The following is a 15,336-nucleotide window of genomic DNA, read 5'->3' on the forward strand; positions in this document are numbered from 1 at the left end:
TTTCATTCTTCCCCGTAGATTAGGCTGATTTAAAGAGAAATTACTCTGAAGAAGAGGAAATTGAATCAGATCGGAAATTGTTTCTTAAAGCAAAATGTGTTTTTGTGGCCTCTAAAAACTCTGTTACAAAAGAAAAGAGAAGCATTTCCATGTCGTCTTAATATAGAATTTACTAAAATTTGGCAAAAACAATTGGAGATCAGCTTTAATGAAAGTTTAATCGCGCTGCGGCTACAATCTTCAGCAAGAGTCGCTTTAATGTCGCAAACGGAGAAGAGCTCAAAATGAAAAATGATACATGTTAAGGAGATAAGGAGGCTTATTCACTAAAGAGAGTCCAGAAGAGAGTTGCGTTTTAGCCTCTTGACGGCATCAGACATTACGCTTTGGATTCGTATGAATGTTAATTTTATTGAAATTTGCCAACATTGTTAATTCGTACGAATATCCGAAAAGAGGAGGGACCCCAATGAAACAAAACGAAAACGAAGCAGAGAGCTCAGAATTTTCATTTGCATTTTGAGGCTTCTTTCGTCTCTCTTTTTTTACTCGCCCTCACTCAATGTCTTCCTATCTTCTCTGCCGTCCGCTTCTGCGCTCTGATCTCCCTTTTCACAGCTCTGCTTCTTTTCTTACCTCTTCTTGTGCTTTTTTTTCTTCTCTCGTTTCCTCTGTATCATCTCCGTTAACCAGTTCTCCCGGAGCGCTTCTGCAAAAGAGCGAGGCCTCCGAGAACAACCTCTTCCCGTGTTTTAAATAAATGAAAAAGTGGCACGCTGTACTATAGCGCGATAGATTAAAGGGACGCTGCAGGCGCGAGATGCACTTTAATGCACACGACAGCCACATGCTCCTGGTACATGGTACTCTCCTTGACTGAGGCTGTCGGGGACATTAAACTGTCCCTTTAAGGCCAGTGTACGACTTGCACATAGCACCCAACTAGCTGATGCTACACGAGACTCGTTCCTGTTCCTCTAATCCAATTACCCGCGGATTTTACGGGACAGATGGCGCCGGCCATGGACTCCGTGGGCTTTGTTGAGATGTAGACAGGTTTCGCGGATACGATTTAGATAATTCCTTGCCTGGAGTTCGGGGCTTGGTATGGTTACCTCTGCCTCAGTTCACGCCGGAGTCAGGGGGTCGGTGACCTAAAGTCTACGGCCGGGCTGGAGCGGAGCGCTTACCCACTAAGACGTTCATCTAAAATGCAGATCGGAGCTCCCTGAATTATTAATATAACAGACAGACTGGCGTTTGGCTTTTCCCGTATTCATTCTGAAAAGAATAACCCACTTCTTTATTATTCATCTTTACCAAGTAGGGGAGTTATACCGGATCTGTCACCTCTACCAAATCCTGCATTTTACTATTTTATACATAAAATGAATGTGTGCAATATATATATATAATTAATACCCAGTTTAAGTGTACATAATGGGAGCAGCCATTTTAAATTCCTGTACTCGTGATCTGTAGGATTATTCCTCCCCATTAAGTTATGCTTCCCTTATAAAAATGCAGGCAGCATTTGTAAGGTGGGGAGACACCTGCTTGACTCTGGCTACCGTATGCGGTGATTTGGCAAATAAACAGATAACCCTTGGCAGCCAGAAAGTGCCCCTCATCACTAGAATGATAGAAACATTTAAATACTTAAGGTACAGGAGGAACGTTAAAAACAAAAGAGAAATGTTAGAACAAGAGGCCACAATCTAAAATCATGGTGGTCAGAGGCTCAGGGAAGTTTTTCTTTAGGGAGAGAGTGGTAGGTAAGTGCAATGGCCTCCCTGCAGAGGTGGTAGAAGCTAATACAGTGTGAGAGTGTGAATATGCATGGAATAGGCACATGTCTTTACATCATGGAAAACGAGCAAACTAGACAGGCGGAATGGGTCTGATCTGTCGTTTAATTCTATTTAATGCACTGTTTAAGAATAAGGCAGGTAACGTATATGGGCTTTATTCACTAAACAGTAGGTATACTATGTGATAAAAAAACTCCTTCAACATTAAGTATACATTACAACACAGCTATTATCCCCTTTTTGGTCCTTTATATAGCACTGTAGAGCGGACCTGTCACAAATACTACATTTAGGACTGAATACATACAGATTCCCATTAACTTATTACACGTGTAAAACATGCATCCAATACGCAAGCGTCCTAAAAATAACCACCCCCCGGGGGTCTAAAAGGAAACATCCACGCGGCTCTCAGAGCCCGACAATCCAGACGTTTTTCTTTTAAATAGCAATTTCGGAGCGAAGTGCTAAATACAGCAGCATCGTTCCGCTGGTCGCCATGGCGACTGCTTCACATTAACACTTTAGCTATTATTCCCTCTCGCTCGTCGCGTTATCCCTTGTACTGAGAACGGTCCAGAGCGCTTGTGGCAGATATCCAGAAAAATAAATCTTCTACCCATTAAAGTATATTAGAACGAAGAAAGGCATCGGGACACGAGAGATGAAAGGGAGAGGATGAAGCGACCTTTGTTGGAAGATGTCAATAATTTACTTCTGACCTGGCTTCTTATCTGGGTCTGCAGAGATATTATTACAAATGTCAGACCTGGGCAATTGTTTGCTCGCAAGCTGCTTATTACAAGGTGAAAATGAAAAGGGGCATTTGTTACAGGCTTATCAAAGGGCAATAAGGATCCGTCTGTATACCCCAGATAAGCTGATAAATCTCCGTGTAGACAATAAACCGAAAAATGAAATTATATTAGTAGAGGTCGGTAAACTGTAAGTCGCCAGCTGCTGAACTACAATTCCCATAAGCCACTGCCAAAAGGATGATGGGAGCTGTAGTTCACACAAGGCTTTCCTAAAGGATCATGGAAGTTGTGGTTGATTTCCTGATCTATAATATACCGTATCGGGGATAAAACAATACCTTGCAGGATTTCTGGCTGGAGTAGGGTGGGGGAGAATAATAGAGCTTTATAGAAAAAAAAAATAACATTTGTGTCAAAACAACAAAAAAGGCACTGCTGACAACTATTAGAACAAAAATGAGGTCCAAATGTGTGTGCGTTAGCAGTTATGCATAATTACGTATACTTTAGTGCATTTTATATCATTTATCTATCCATGAGAACAGTTTGCTTACACAAACTACCGTTCAAAACAACGGGTGAACTAGAAATGTTCTTGTTTTTAAAGAAAAAGCACAATTAAAATAACATGAAATTTATCAGAAATCCAGCACAGACGGGGTTAATGTTGTAAATTATTATTGTAGCTGGAAAGGGCTGATTTTTAATGGAATCTCTTCATATGAGTACAGAGGCCCTTTATCACTCCCATCACTCCTGTGTTCTAATGGCCCTTTATCACTCCCATCACTCCTGTGTTCCAATGGCCCTTTATCACTCCCATCACTCCTATGTTCCAATGGCTCTTTATCCCTCCCATCACTCCTGTGTTCCAATGGCCCTTTATCCCTCCCATCACTCCTGTGTTCCAGTGGCCCTTTATCCCTCCCATCACTCCTGTGTTCCAATGGCCCTTTATCACTCCCATCACTCCTGTGTTCCAATGGCCCTTTATCACTCCCATCACTCCTGTATTCCAATGGCTCTTTATCACTCCCATCACTCCTGTGTTCCAATGGCCCTTTATCACTCCCATCACTCCTGTGTTCCAATGGCCCTTTATCAATCACTCCCATCACTCCTGTGTTCCAATGGCACGTTGTGGTCGCTGACCCAAGTTTAAGTTTAAAAGGCTAATTGAGAGTTAGAAAACCCTTTTGTAATTATGTTACAGCCGGAAATGTCCTCATTTTCCATGAAAACAGCTCAGTGACCCCAAACTTTTGAATGGCTGAGTACATCTCATTTGTTATATCAGTCACTTTAATATTGGTAAGGTCACTTAGAAACCCTACGTACGTACGTCTTGCACCAACCAAACGTGATTATCCTAAAGAGCGGAAATCGACAAGTGAATGAATGTACGGGAATGTGCGCTGATTCTGGAGATAATTCTTCACACGCACGACGCTAAAATTAAAACAATAGACACAGGGGGAAGAACGATCATCTGCTACAACAGTCATTCCGAACCCTGAAACACTAGACGTAAGGTCACCGTATAGCTCAGTATAAATAGCATAGCTTTCAGTTACGCAGTCAAAACGTATATCGCACTTAACCCTTACGTGACCGGAGCATCTAAAAAAAAAAAAAAAAAAAGGCAGAGAAATGGCTAAGTGTACCCTAGGGGCTTAGATGATCTATTCAATGCATGGCCAAGTGTTACATTAACTTTGTTGTCTTCTGCACATGTAGCGATTATCACAACGTATACGTTTCACCATAAGGGGTTTATATTAAAATGTGTTTGGAGAAAATATATTGGGGGTTAGGTAGAAATAATACTTATGGCATAGACAGGATAAGTGGAGCTGCCTCTACGGCAACCAATTGCACCTTGCTGCGGATTGCTCCATTTGCACCGTGATTAGTGTAAGGGTGATAAGATGTCTTAAACTGTTAAGGATGATCTGCATGGCATCATCATAGGCAGTGGGGTATGTATCTTCGAGGCTGCCCTAGACCACCAGCCGCCCCCTAACTTTTTACTTCTGGATGTGGAGGTATGACATCATATCTCGTTGATCTACTTTTTAAGGATGCGAGGGGCCGAGCAGAGTTAATCGAAGGGGGACTGTGCCGAGTCAGTACTGCCCTCCCATAATGTTAATGGGCTGGCTGGGGAGCTCAGTGACCTCCCTTTAAACCGGCTCAATAAGGAACGGTGCTGCAGAGACTCTGAACCCCCAATATAGCAATGGGCTCCCTGTTATATGGCAGAGCGGCTGCAGCCCCCTTGGAATAGTCAGCCTAGGCCAGAATATACCACTGGTCACAGATTGCACAAGGCAGGCAGCAGCGGGCAATGCGTCACTTGGCGCTGCATTTACAAGGAGTTCAGCAAAGTGGAGACGAGGAAGAGTGAAGAATGAAGGCGATTCTATGCAACACAACTCAATGCAGGGGAGGGCTGGCAGCCTAAGGCCTGGGGGGCAAGTCAAGTGAAGTGGCTCCGCCCCCTCGCACTCACCTTTCACCCCTCACGCTGCTCCTATCACTATGCGGCCATCAGACTGCTGGATAACTGATCTAAACGGCCGCTGGGTGCTGATGCCACCGGCCGGAGCTACTTTAATCCTTTTTTTATTTATTTAATATGCCGGATCGGCTTGCCATATTAAAAATAAATAAATAAAGTATTAAAGTAGCTCCGGCCAGCAGCATCAGCACCCAGCAGCCGTTTAGATTAGATTTCCAACAATCTGATGGCCGCATAGTGATGGGAGCAGCGTGAGGGGTGAAAGGTGAGTGCGAGGGGGCGGAGCTTTCACCCCTCACGCTGCTCCCATCACTTGGCGGCCATCGCATACGGCCGCTGGGTGCTGATGCCGCCGGCCCTGCTTTAATACTACATTTTTTTTTAAAAAGCGTTAAAGTAGCGCCGGCCGGCGGCATCAGCAACCAGCGGCCGTTTAGATTAGATTTCGGGCGGCCTGGGGGGCAATTGCCCCTGACTCAATGGTCAGACATCCTCCAGGCACAAAACGTTTGAACCATAGTGTATATTACAATGAATATTAAGCAGGAATCACATTTGAATAATTTAATCCCATTCTATACTGCAGCACATGGTCCGCGCGACACTTTTTGCTAAGCGCATGTGCGCGCTGGTAAAGGAGAGACATGTTTGGCCCAATGGATTTCCTGCAAGCCAATGAGAACAGTGCCAATGTAAAGGGGGATTTTGATGAAGAAAGGTTAATGTAACGGGGTTACTTAAGTTCCACAGACCCAGAATCTGCCATACACGTCAGGAGTCCTCTGCCTTGTTGCTGACGGATTGGATTTGTATTGTCATTAATAATGCATCGACTCGTTTAGTACAAGTAAGGGAACACAAAAGGATAAGCCGGGCGACAGTAACACGACGAACATCAGAACAGGAAGCAACAAGGAAAATGCTCAGCACTTCGCTTGTATCGAGTGCTTAAAGGGACGTCTCTTTTCTTCCCTTGTGAATGGAAGACAGTAGACGAACGTTTAAAATCCATTCTTTTCTCAAATGGAGAAGCTTCCCCAAGAGTCGCTGGTCTAAACCTGGGAAGGTTATGCATTTGCCCCTTCCCCTCCCCCAGCTATTTGGCTTGCAGGAGTTGCGTTCGGCCACATGATATACCGTCCTCCAGTGCTGGCTCAGCAAGGGTTCCAGGGGGCATAAAAAAAGTTTCAACCGGAGCCCTTCCCTGCCCCACATTGGCTGCTTCAAGCAGTCAGTGGTGCAAATCATCGGACCATAGGGTGGCACTGGACTGCAGCTTCTCCTAAAGGTCATTTTTTCCCCTATAGGTACATCGTTAAGGCAGCTGCCAGAAACACTAGACTGTCCCATTAACATGCGAGACGGTTAGACAGGCCAATGTGCCATCAAACAGGGGAGGGGGCACTAGGTAATATCGCAAATGTAGCTCTTTATCATCAGCCTCTTCATTAAACGCATAAAAATAAATCGGATTTTACCCAGAAGAAGGCTCTACAGGTAGTTGTGATGAGGTGAAAAAGATATTTTTTCCCTGTGCGCCCGCGCTGTACTGCTCCGCTGAGCAGGTGGGCGCCTTAAGAATAGATTATAAAAACTAACCTGATTGCTGTTCCCAAAAAAAGAGTGAATTTCACTTCGTTGCCATGGAGAATGTCAGTAGAGGGAAGAAACCCAGAACAGGTGTTTCTATATTCTGCCCCGGTCACAGCGTTAAGCAGATCAAGCGCAGGGATGTTTATGGAAAGCTTCGGCCTTGTATGCTCAGGGATAACACATGCGTTGGAATCGATCGGTAAACAGTAATTTGTAGAATAGGAAATAGAACCAATTTCATCCAAACCCAGCGGTAAGACAATAGCGTAGCTAACGCATGGTGTTTAATATCATGAACATTTACCACTCTAAACTACCCAGTACAAAGCATCAGGGGCATACCCGGGAACTCTCCACGTTTCTCCCAGGTGATGCGCGGCTTTTCGGCTCTCTGGTTGACACCGGCAAATCTCCGAGCCGCGAAAGCGATGTTTAGGAAACCAAACTCCCTGCCCTATTCCCCTGCCACCCTCACACAAAATGAATGTGTTTGGGGCTGATCACGCCCATGTATGTGTATATCTCCGCCCACATACATGTCTGGTCCCCGCCCTCTCACACAGATGGGCCGCATCTCCTATGAGGTTCCTCCCCCCAAGCAGGAGGGCTCTGCGGAGGTGGAGCCTGAAAGTTCACAGGTATGCTGTGGGGTAGTTAAAGGAACAGTAACATTTTTTTTATTTTTTTTTATCCAATAGCAGCTTGAGATCTACATATTCGACTCAAAGAACGGTTCTCAAGTTTTAGCATCAAATAATAGAGCTTTTACCCCAAAATTTCTTCAACGTCCTAAGTAGCAACTGAAAAAAATAAAAAACACATACCAGCTAAGTTTATATGATCATGATAACTGCATGTTTGGAAAGCATTCGTAGTAAACACTTTCCTGCTACGGATTGGCTGATTCCAGCAGCCAATCAGCAAGAACAGGCGAATTGTCGAGAAGGGCAACTGCAGTAGCAAGGCTGCATCTTCTGCGCCCGGTAGGGGCTTTAATGTATATTTTTCCGTTTTAGAAGAATGCATCGGCTGTTCCAACTATAGATCTACTAAACATCATGTAAATTGTAAACGCCGCAAAACAGAGAAATCCCAAATCAGGGACAAAGTTCAGTCATGACTTTTCTTGCTCAACGAGGAGTCCAGGAAAATGTAAAGTTATAGGTCATGTGCGCTTTACAACCACTAAGTATTTACACAAGCCTTTCAATATCATCGCTGCCAGGACCGGAATGATTGCATTACTTCTCATCAGAGGCCATAAAGCGTCTGTCTGCATGAAGCGTTCAGCAGATGGTTTCAGCAGAGAAGTGCCGTGTAATATTGTGTTATATAAACATATATAAAACTGAAAAGTAACTAAAACTTATGGCCCAAAACTTCTTGGGAGTATTTAACTCAGGTCTACTGATGCAACTTAACTTGAGCAGCACAAAAATCAAGGTGGCTCCTAAGATTGTTTGGCCCTTGAATGATTAAACCCTCGGCCAGCCAACATTTAGCTAAGCTATGTATAGATCTTGAAAAGCGATCACCGCCTGTCACATTTCCGGAAAGACGACATATTCCTTAAAGTGCAATTCTCTTTGTTATGTCACAGGATTGCCGCCGAAACAAAGGCAGCCCTCGGAGAACAAAAATTACACCCATACGGCCAAAACGGGAAACCCCAGGATCTCTTTCCCACAGTGGACACGGTCATCTACATTTGTTTTTGGATGACAGGTCCATTTTAGGTATAGAATTATACCTGCAAAAGAGACCTAGATGGTCTTGTGAGCTTGCAATCCACTATACGTCAGATAGCAAATAAAAAGGTATCATCTTTACCAAATTACGTCCGTTTGAAGAGATACTCCAGCCATTATATGAACTTTAACGGGAATTATAGCCGAGTGTCCCCTTTCAATTGTTTTCTCCCCTTAACAAATGTATGTAGAGATCAGCATCCTCCCCTAGATTTTTTGGCCAAACACATCTCCTGCGTGACACCGCGCCCGTGCTATACTCCCCACCAACCATCTCTACAGTTCTAAGGGGTCCGAGACGCCCACCCATGTACTCATAAGCTTGCAATTTGTACGCAATGCATCGGTTCGTCTTGGCTTGAATATATGTTTATATAACATACGTAATATGTAATGTAATTTGTTGGCACTATATAAATGAAACATAATAAAGAACCTTAATATGTATTCTTCATTGGGTGGTTAGTAAAGGGAACCAGACTGCCATCAGAAAGTATTAGAAAAGTTACTTTATTTTACCAGACTACTTTAGCCAGACAAAAAAAAAGCTATTTGAAAATATAAATCATTGTGCCTACAGTTATTTCATATTCTACAGGGTTTCATTTGCATGGGAGACTGTTTTTATTATTAAATTGCCTGCAAATATATAGGTGAAAAGTTCCCAAACCCCCCCAAAAATGTCCTCTCTCTTTTTACCATCAGCTATTAACGGTATAGAAATAAATAACTTATTGGCTAAGGATCACCGGCATATTATATGATAACTTAACTTTCCCAGCGGAGCCCAAAAGGCTTCGACCACCATAAGGAGGATACTCATCACAGAGAGACGTCCATCAAGGGACTGCGTGTTTAAGACGTGCGATAACGTATTATTATTACATAATTCTGACATCACATACCGTTCTATAAATATATAGCCAAGCATGAAACAATGTGACGGGACTAAATCCCAAGATCAGGTGTCGGATGAAACTCTTTATAACTCACTCCGGAACTCATGCTATAAATTGCATTTGCTGCCGTTACTCTTACGCTTTATCCAAAACACTATAATAAAGACTTTTTAAACATTACGCTACATTCTTGCAAAGTCTAGCGGAACTCTCTAGAATCATCATAACCTACTGCCTAATTTTTGGGAGTCAGTCAGCGATGTCACACAAGGATATGATAACACGCCGTACCAGCTGACTACAATCAGAAGTTTTTTTGTTTTTTTAATGGTAACAGACTTAACTATATTTACTAAAGGAAGAAAATACAGTAAAGTTTCTAAAAGCAAACTGAATATATTTAAGAAAGTTCAACAGAAGAAAATGAAATTTGCAAAAGTCACCATTTATTTATTTCACGTGTCCCAGCGATTGAGGATAGAACCAGCCCATGGCGTCGAGCTAGCACCGAAGACATAGCACCGGGTATGATCTACCTCCGTACATATCACACAGAGGTACGGGCAACACTCTGAGTGCCAAGAAAAGGAGGTGCGCCATCACTATTTTACCAACGTGACATACGGGACCGAAAACATACGCCGGTTCCTGGGAATCAAAGAGTCTTTTCAATCATTAAACAATTTCAAGAGCCTAAGAAGTTATGGGGACAGCGTAATGCCCCTGAAACCTCTACTATAGAAGAATGGGTATTAAAGTACCCTGCGGGTAACCGTCTGTGGGTACTTTATTATGTATTCTTCCGAAACCCAGGAGGCAGCTGCTGGGTCAGTGAAAGAGAAGCATTACCCAACGAAATGCCACGCGGCTTGCTGAAAGACAGATATAGCACAGTAAACACGGCTAGCTCATACAATCTTTGGGCAGGACCGTCCATCCAAACCAACGAAACATAAAAGATTTGAGTTCTGAAGTTAATCTGCAGCCTACGAGACGTGCCGTTAAATAAAATATTGATCTATCGTGCTTAGAGCATAACTCCCAGCACTCACTGACCTACAGGGCTTACTCCCAGCGTGCTCAGTCCCAATGAAGCCTCTCGCAGCAGCAACCCATCGCTGAAGCCTCACTCTGTTACCCCGTCTCTCTATATGGTCTGCCTACCTGTTATGATACATAGCGTGTTATTTTTTATCTCCTGTTTAGAACAGCTTCTATAAAGCTTAGGAGACCAAGTGTAATAACTACCTGGGAACAAGCCGACATAGCCCTCCTTTTCCTACTATGCTTTCACTCATAGCGGTGGGATTCTCAAAGACCATGAGCACCGCAGGTCTACAGCTGGGATGGGGCAAGTAACTTAAAACACTCACACAGGGCTCATGTGCAGATGGCAGCGGTACTTTAACGCCAAACACAAGGAGACAGACATGCTGAGGGATCTTAAAGATCTATCTTGAGGTTTTTTGGAGGGTTATTAAGCATTTCGGGAGCTCTGTGGGAGAACGCGCCTCTAACCAGCTTGTTTTGTGGATTTATGAGTGAGTTGCTGGCAGTGAAGCGAAGGCTTGGAGGTGTGGAGCGCTGGAGAGGGCATTTCGCTCAGGTAGGGAGGAAGCTTTCCCAAGACGTGGTTGCGCAATATGCAAGAAAGCTGCAGGCCATGCAGGGAATAACTAGTTTAGATATTCTCGCCCATCACAACGACGGGGACTATAATCACAAAGCTCGCTCCGGCCACTATATGCACAGGATAGCTAAGAGGTCCCTTTTAAAGTTCTTTGAAGTTCCTCTTGGCTCTTTGCCTGCCCCCCCAGGTATTTTCTGTCCACTAGATGTGTTTGGCCAAAGAGGTGCAGCTTCTACCCAAGTACTTTAATCCGCATTCTTCTTTAGCACAGCTGTCCGTTTAAATCTGTAAGCTAGAAACGGGAGCATGCGATCAAATCTCCCACCCATCATCTGCACAACGTGTGCACATGAATTAGAGCAAAATCGTTTCTATTCCAGCCATCGAATGATCTGCGCATTAGCAATACTGCCTAATCTATACGACAACCTATAATTCATCGGCTCTATAGCATAAAGAATTACAGCGCAAACAGCACACACCAGAACTGAAAGAGATGAAACATTAAAACAGGCCCATAAATACTCGTATTACCACCAATCCACCCTTATACAAAGATACTATTAGCTCGTAATACATGGGACATCATCAACACAGCCCCTATAGATGAGCTATACCCCCTCCCATGTTTTTTTTAAAGCTCATACTGTAGTAAGTGAATCGGATAAACTATCGGACAGGTGTCTCGTATTTATTGCTTTAACCAACGCACGCAGCCCATAGTGTGGAAAGCCGGAATGATTGTACTACGCAGACGTATTTACAAACGCAGAAGGAAGCCAAGCGACTTAGGAAAGAGGTATTGAAAGGCCCGGTCCCCAGCCCACGAGCCAAAGCTTATTACAACGCTGCACCTCTGACTGAGCGCATAGGGCAGATGGTCTGCCAACATTCTGCCATGCAAAGGGTTAATGTTTGCATTCACTTTACTGTAAATGACGGCAAACGATTTGTTTTTGCTAAAGCAAGCAGGGAGTGTTATGGGGTACGCTGCATGTTCCCCTTTGGAAGTACATACAGTATAAGGCAGTGCTATCAAACTGGCGTTTTTTTGTGTAAGCTTGAAAAACCCAGAATTCATTCATGGCCATTACATAGCCCTAGGCTATACTGCTCATATACGGACCTATACAGTAATAATTTGGGCTGGTATTAAGTATTACTTTAGACGCCACAACATACAACAAATAATGAATTACAACTCTAATCACCGCTGCTTTAACCCTATGAGGGTGTAACGTAAGCACAGATATTGCTCAGGCTCCCACGTCTGCCACCAAGCTTCATATGGCAAACTCCGGCCCCTGTGGGCTCCCGTCGGCCTGCTTTTAGTAGCAACATGCGCAGCTCTTCTTCAACTAATGCTACAAGTGCTGTATGTTACAGTAACTAAATACTAGACATTGTTACTATCAGCCCAGACAAAACCAGATACATTTTATTTGTAATGTGACATTATATATACACACACACACACACATACATATACACACTCACTAGTTAAGACAGCATATAAAGGGTTACGATACACACATTTACACGTGACATGTAGCCATTATATTTAAACTGAAGATCTGAGCGGTTTCTTAAAGATTTCCGTAGTGGTGAGTAATGCTAAAGGTATCCAGTGTTACTCCCTGCATAGTATCAGGGGGTGTAGCACAAGAGTCCGCTGCCAGGGGCCGTGCCGACAGACAGCTCAGCAACCTCAGCACTAATGTATTGATCCTGTACGAGTCCCGGAACTATGGGGGGGTAATTATTAACATAACGTCCCTGTCATACCGCCGCTAACTGCAATGTACTATCTGTATGTATATATCACACGCATATATACAGTGTATGTGTATATATATATATATATATATATATATATATATATATATATATATATATATATATATATATACATACATACATACATACACATATATATATATACATACACATATACATACACACACACTACTGTTCAAAAGTTTGGGGTCACTCAGCGGTTTTCATGGAAATTTCTGGCTGTAACATAATTGCAAAAGGGTTTCTAACCATCAATTATCCTTTTAAACTCGGATCAGAAAACACAACGTGCCATTGGAACACAGGAGTGATGGGAGTGATGGGAGTGATAAAGGGCCATTGGAACACAGGAGTGATGGGAGTGATAAAGGGCCATTGGAACACAGGAGTGATGGGAGTGATAAAGGGCCTCTGTATGTCTATGACGATTTTCAATTAAAAATCAGCGGTTTGCAGCTACAATAGTCATTTACAACATTAACACCGCCTGGGCTGGATTTCTGATCCATTTCATGTTACTTTGATGGACAAAATGTGCTTTTCATTCAAAAACAAGGACATTCCTAAGTGACCCCAAACTTTTGAACAGTAGTGTATATAAATACAAATATGACGTGTAGACATGGAGGTGTCATGAAACAACAAGCTATTTACATTGAGCTCTCTGGGAGACATCAACACATTAATGCCATCTATTAACCCCTGCAAGACCAGGAAGAAGAAAAAGCCACAGGAAAGAAGTAATGCACTCACTGACAGGCCTTAAGAGAGAGCTAAGGAGGAGGGGGAGGGGCAGACTGACCCCAGGCTGGTGCTGTTCTACTGATCCGATCCATCAAAGAGCAGCCACACAGCTCAGTCCATGAGGGCCTGCCTTTTAATAAGGAACCCTGACCTTAAGGCACTGATTGACAGCTAGATTCTCCAAGGGGTTATGCAGCAGCTGTTACCTCCCAGTTGCAAAGGTCTCCTCGCCCAGTTCTACTGGTGTTTTTGTCCCAGTTCTACCAATTAACACAGAATGACAGAATGGATCAGGACAGCCACAATCCCCAGGCATGTTCTGATCCATATGGAACTTTACAGAGGTGCAGCTCCGACTCACCCAGGCAGGGAGGTCCGCGGTGGCTATGGTGTGCTTCACTGCTTTTTCCTCGTTTTCCAAGAACGCCAGCGCCCTGTGCAGCCGGGAATTCTTATTGCCTTTATTTTTACTCCAATACATGAAAACTCCCAAGGCGATCAGCAACCAGCTGAAACTCAACCCAAAATACCCCAGGACGTAGACTGGAAAAACGATGGCAAAAGTCCTGGCGAACTGGTAGAAGAGCCCTGTGAAATCCACGCTGATCATGCCAGGCTCCTCTGTGGGCACGGCGGTGGTGGGCACCGCGGAGTGCCCGTTCCCCTGTGCATTGGGTGCAGGCCCCCCTTGAGGGCTGCTCGCCGAACTCATTCTGCAAAGGATCCTGCTGCCAGCTCAGATAGTTGGGGGAGGCGGGGGGGGGGGTGTTATTTTAAAAGGAGATATATTAATAACTACACAGAAATCAGCCCCAGAGATCTAACCCCCCTCACTCTAAAAACCACCGTTAGGGGGGCTACATGCACTCCCCAGGGTCTTTTCCCCCCCTCCAGCGGCTCATTGGGCAGAAATGCTCGAGTCTGCTGTACGCCAGTGCCATGCACATCTGAAACCGATCGCAGCGAAGGCTCCTGCCTGTCACTGACTCCGCCCTGCTGCCTGAACGCCCCTCCCACCGCTCACTCCCTGTTACAGGATGTGCAAGGAACAACCAACTTTATTGAAACTGCCTTATCTTCACACACACAGAATTCCGAAACCAACTCAGCTGATTAGCATACCACCCAAATGCCATTAAAGCCACAATAATGTGTATAAAGTACATTTATTTAAGTAAATGCATTATTCTTCTAGTCACTCAGTTACATAAATAGCTATTAATAGGTCACAATGCCATATGAAAAGTATTCATATAGCACTGTCTCCCTAGCAACACCACAAACCACAGTCCAACAACAATGTCCCTGTTTTGTTTGTCATTTTAAAGGTTGAGAGGTATTAAAGAAATAGTATGGAATAAACTTATAGTAGTTCTGAAAGAAATAAAGACGGTCATTCAGTAACAGCAATATTAAAGAAATTGTAACTCATAACCCCGTATTCAGTTAACATTAAACCATGTATGTGAACCGCTACAGGGTTTAAAGGGACAGACACTTTTTCTTTAGGGGGCATGGCTAAAGGCGAGGCTAGGGGCTTTAATAAATCTTTTTCAGTAACTCTGTGACTTATTGCAAGCTACTTATTTAACTGAGTAACATATTTAGAAGGGTGATAATGTGTTTTATTTGCATGACGTCACTTATAAATCTATTTGCTGGGTATGAGTGTATCACAGGGTTCTACAGCCATAAATCCCACAACACGTAAACGGCAGTAAACATTCTGATCTCCTAGAAAAGAGGATGTCAGGGGAGGAAAAAAACATGTTTGAGTCCTAACTAAGGACTGATCCTTATGAATAGAGTCACATGGGAGATTTGCATGCCCCCTA

At 43.7% G+C, this 15,336-nt stretch overlaps 1 protein-coding gene and 1 non-coding gene across 4 annotated transcripts in view; both read right to left on the minus strand.

Annotated features, from left to right (window-relative positions):
- Positions 1–14,447, minus strand: part of ESYT2 (extended synaptotagmin 2) — a 54,334-nt gene extending 39,887 nt beyond the window's left edge. For all 3 annotated transcript variants that reach the window (XM_053468456.1, XM_053468455.1, XM_053468454.1), the window contains exon 1: positions 13,863–14,447. In XM_053468456.1, coding sequence (XP_053324431.1) covers positions 13,863–14,213 — 351 coding nt within the window. In that variant the 5' untranslated portion in view covers positions 14,214–14,447. The remainder of the gene's footprint in view (positions 1–13,862) is intronic.
- LOC128498541 (small nucleolar RNA SNORA57) lies at positions 9,788–9,922 on the minus strand. The gene has a single exon (XR_008354759.1). It is a non-coding gene; the product is annotated as a small nucleolar RNA SNORA57 (small nucleolar RNA).
- Positions 14,448–15,336: the final 889 nt, after the last annotated feature.

This window comes from Spea bombifrons, chromosome 5, assembly GCF_027358695.1.
Source record: "Spea bombifrons isolate aSpeBom1 chromosome 5, aSpeBom1.2.pri, whole genome shotgun sequence".
In the NCBI taxonomy this organism is placed as follows: domain Eukaryota; kingdom Metazoa; phylum Chordata; class Amphibia; order Anura; family Pelobatidae; genus Spea; species Spea bombifrons.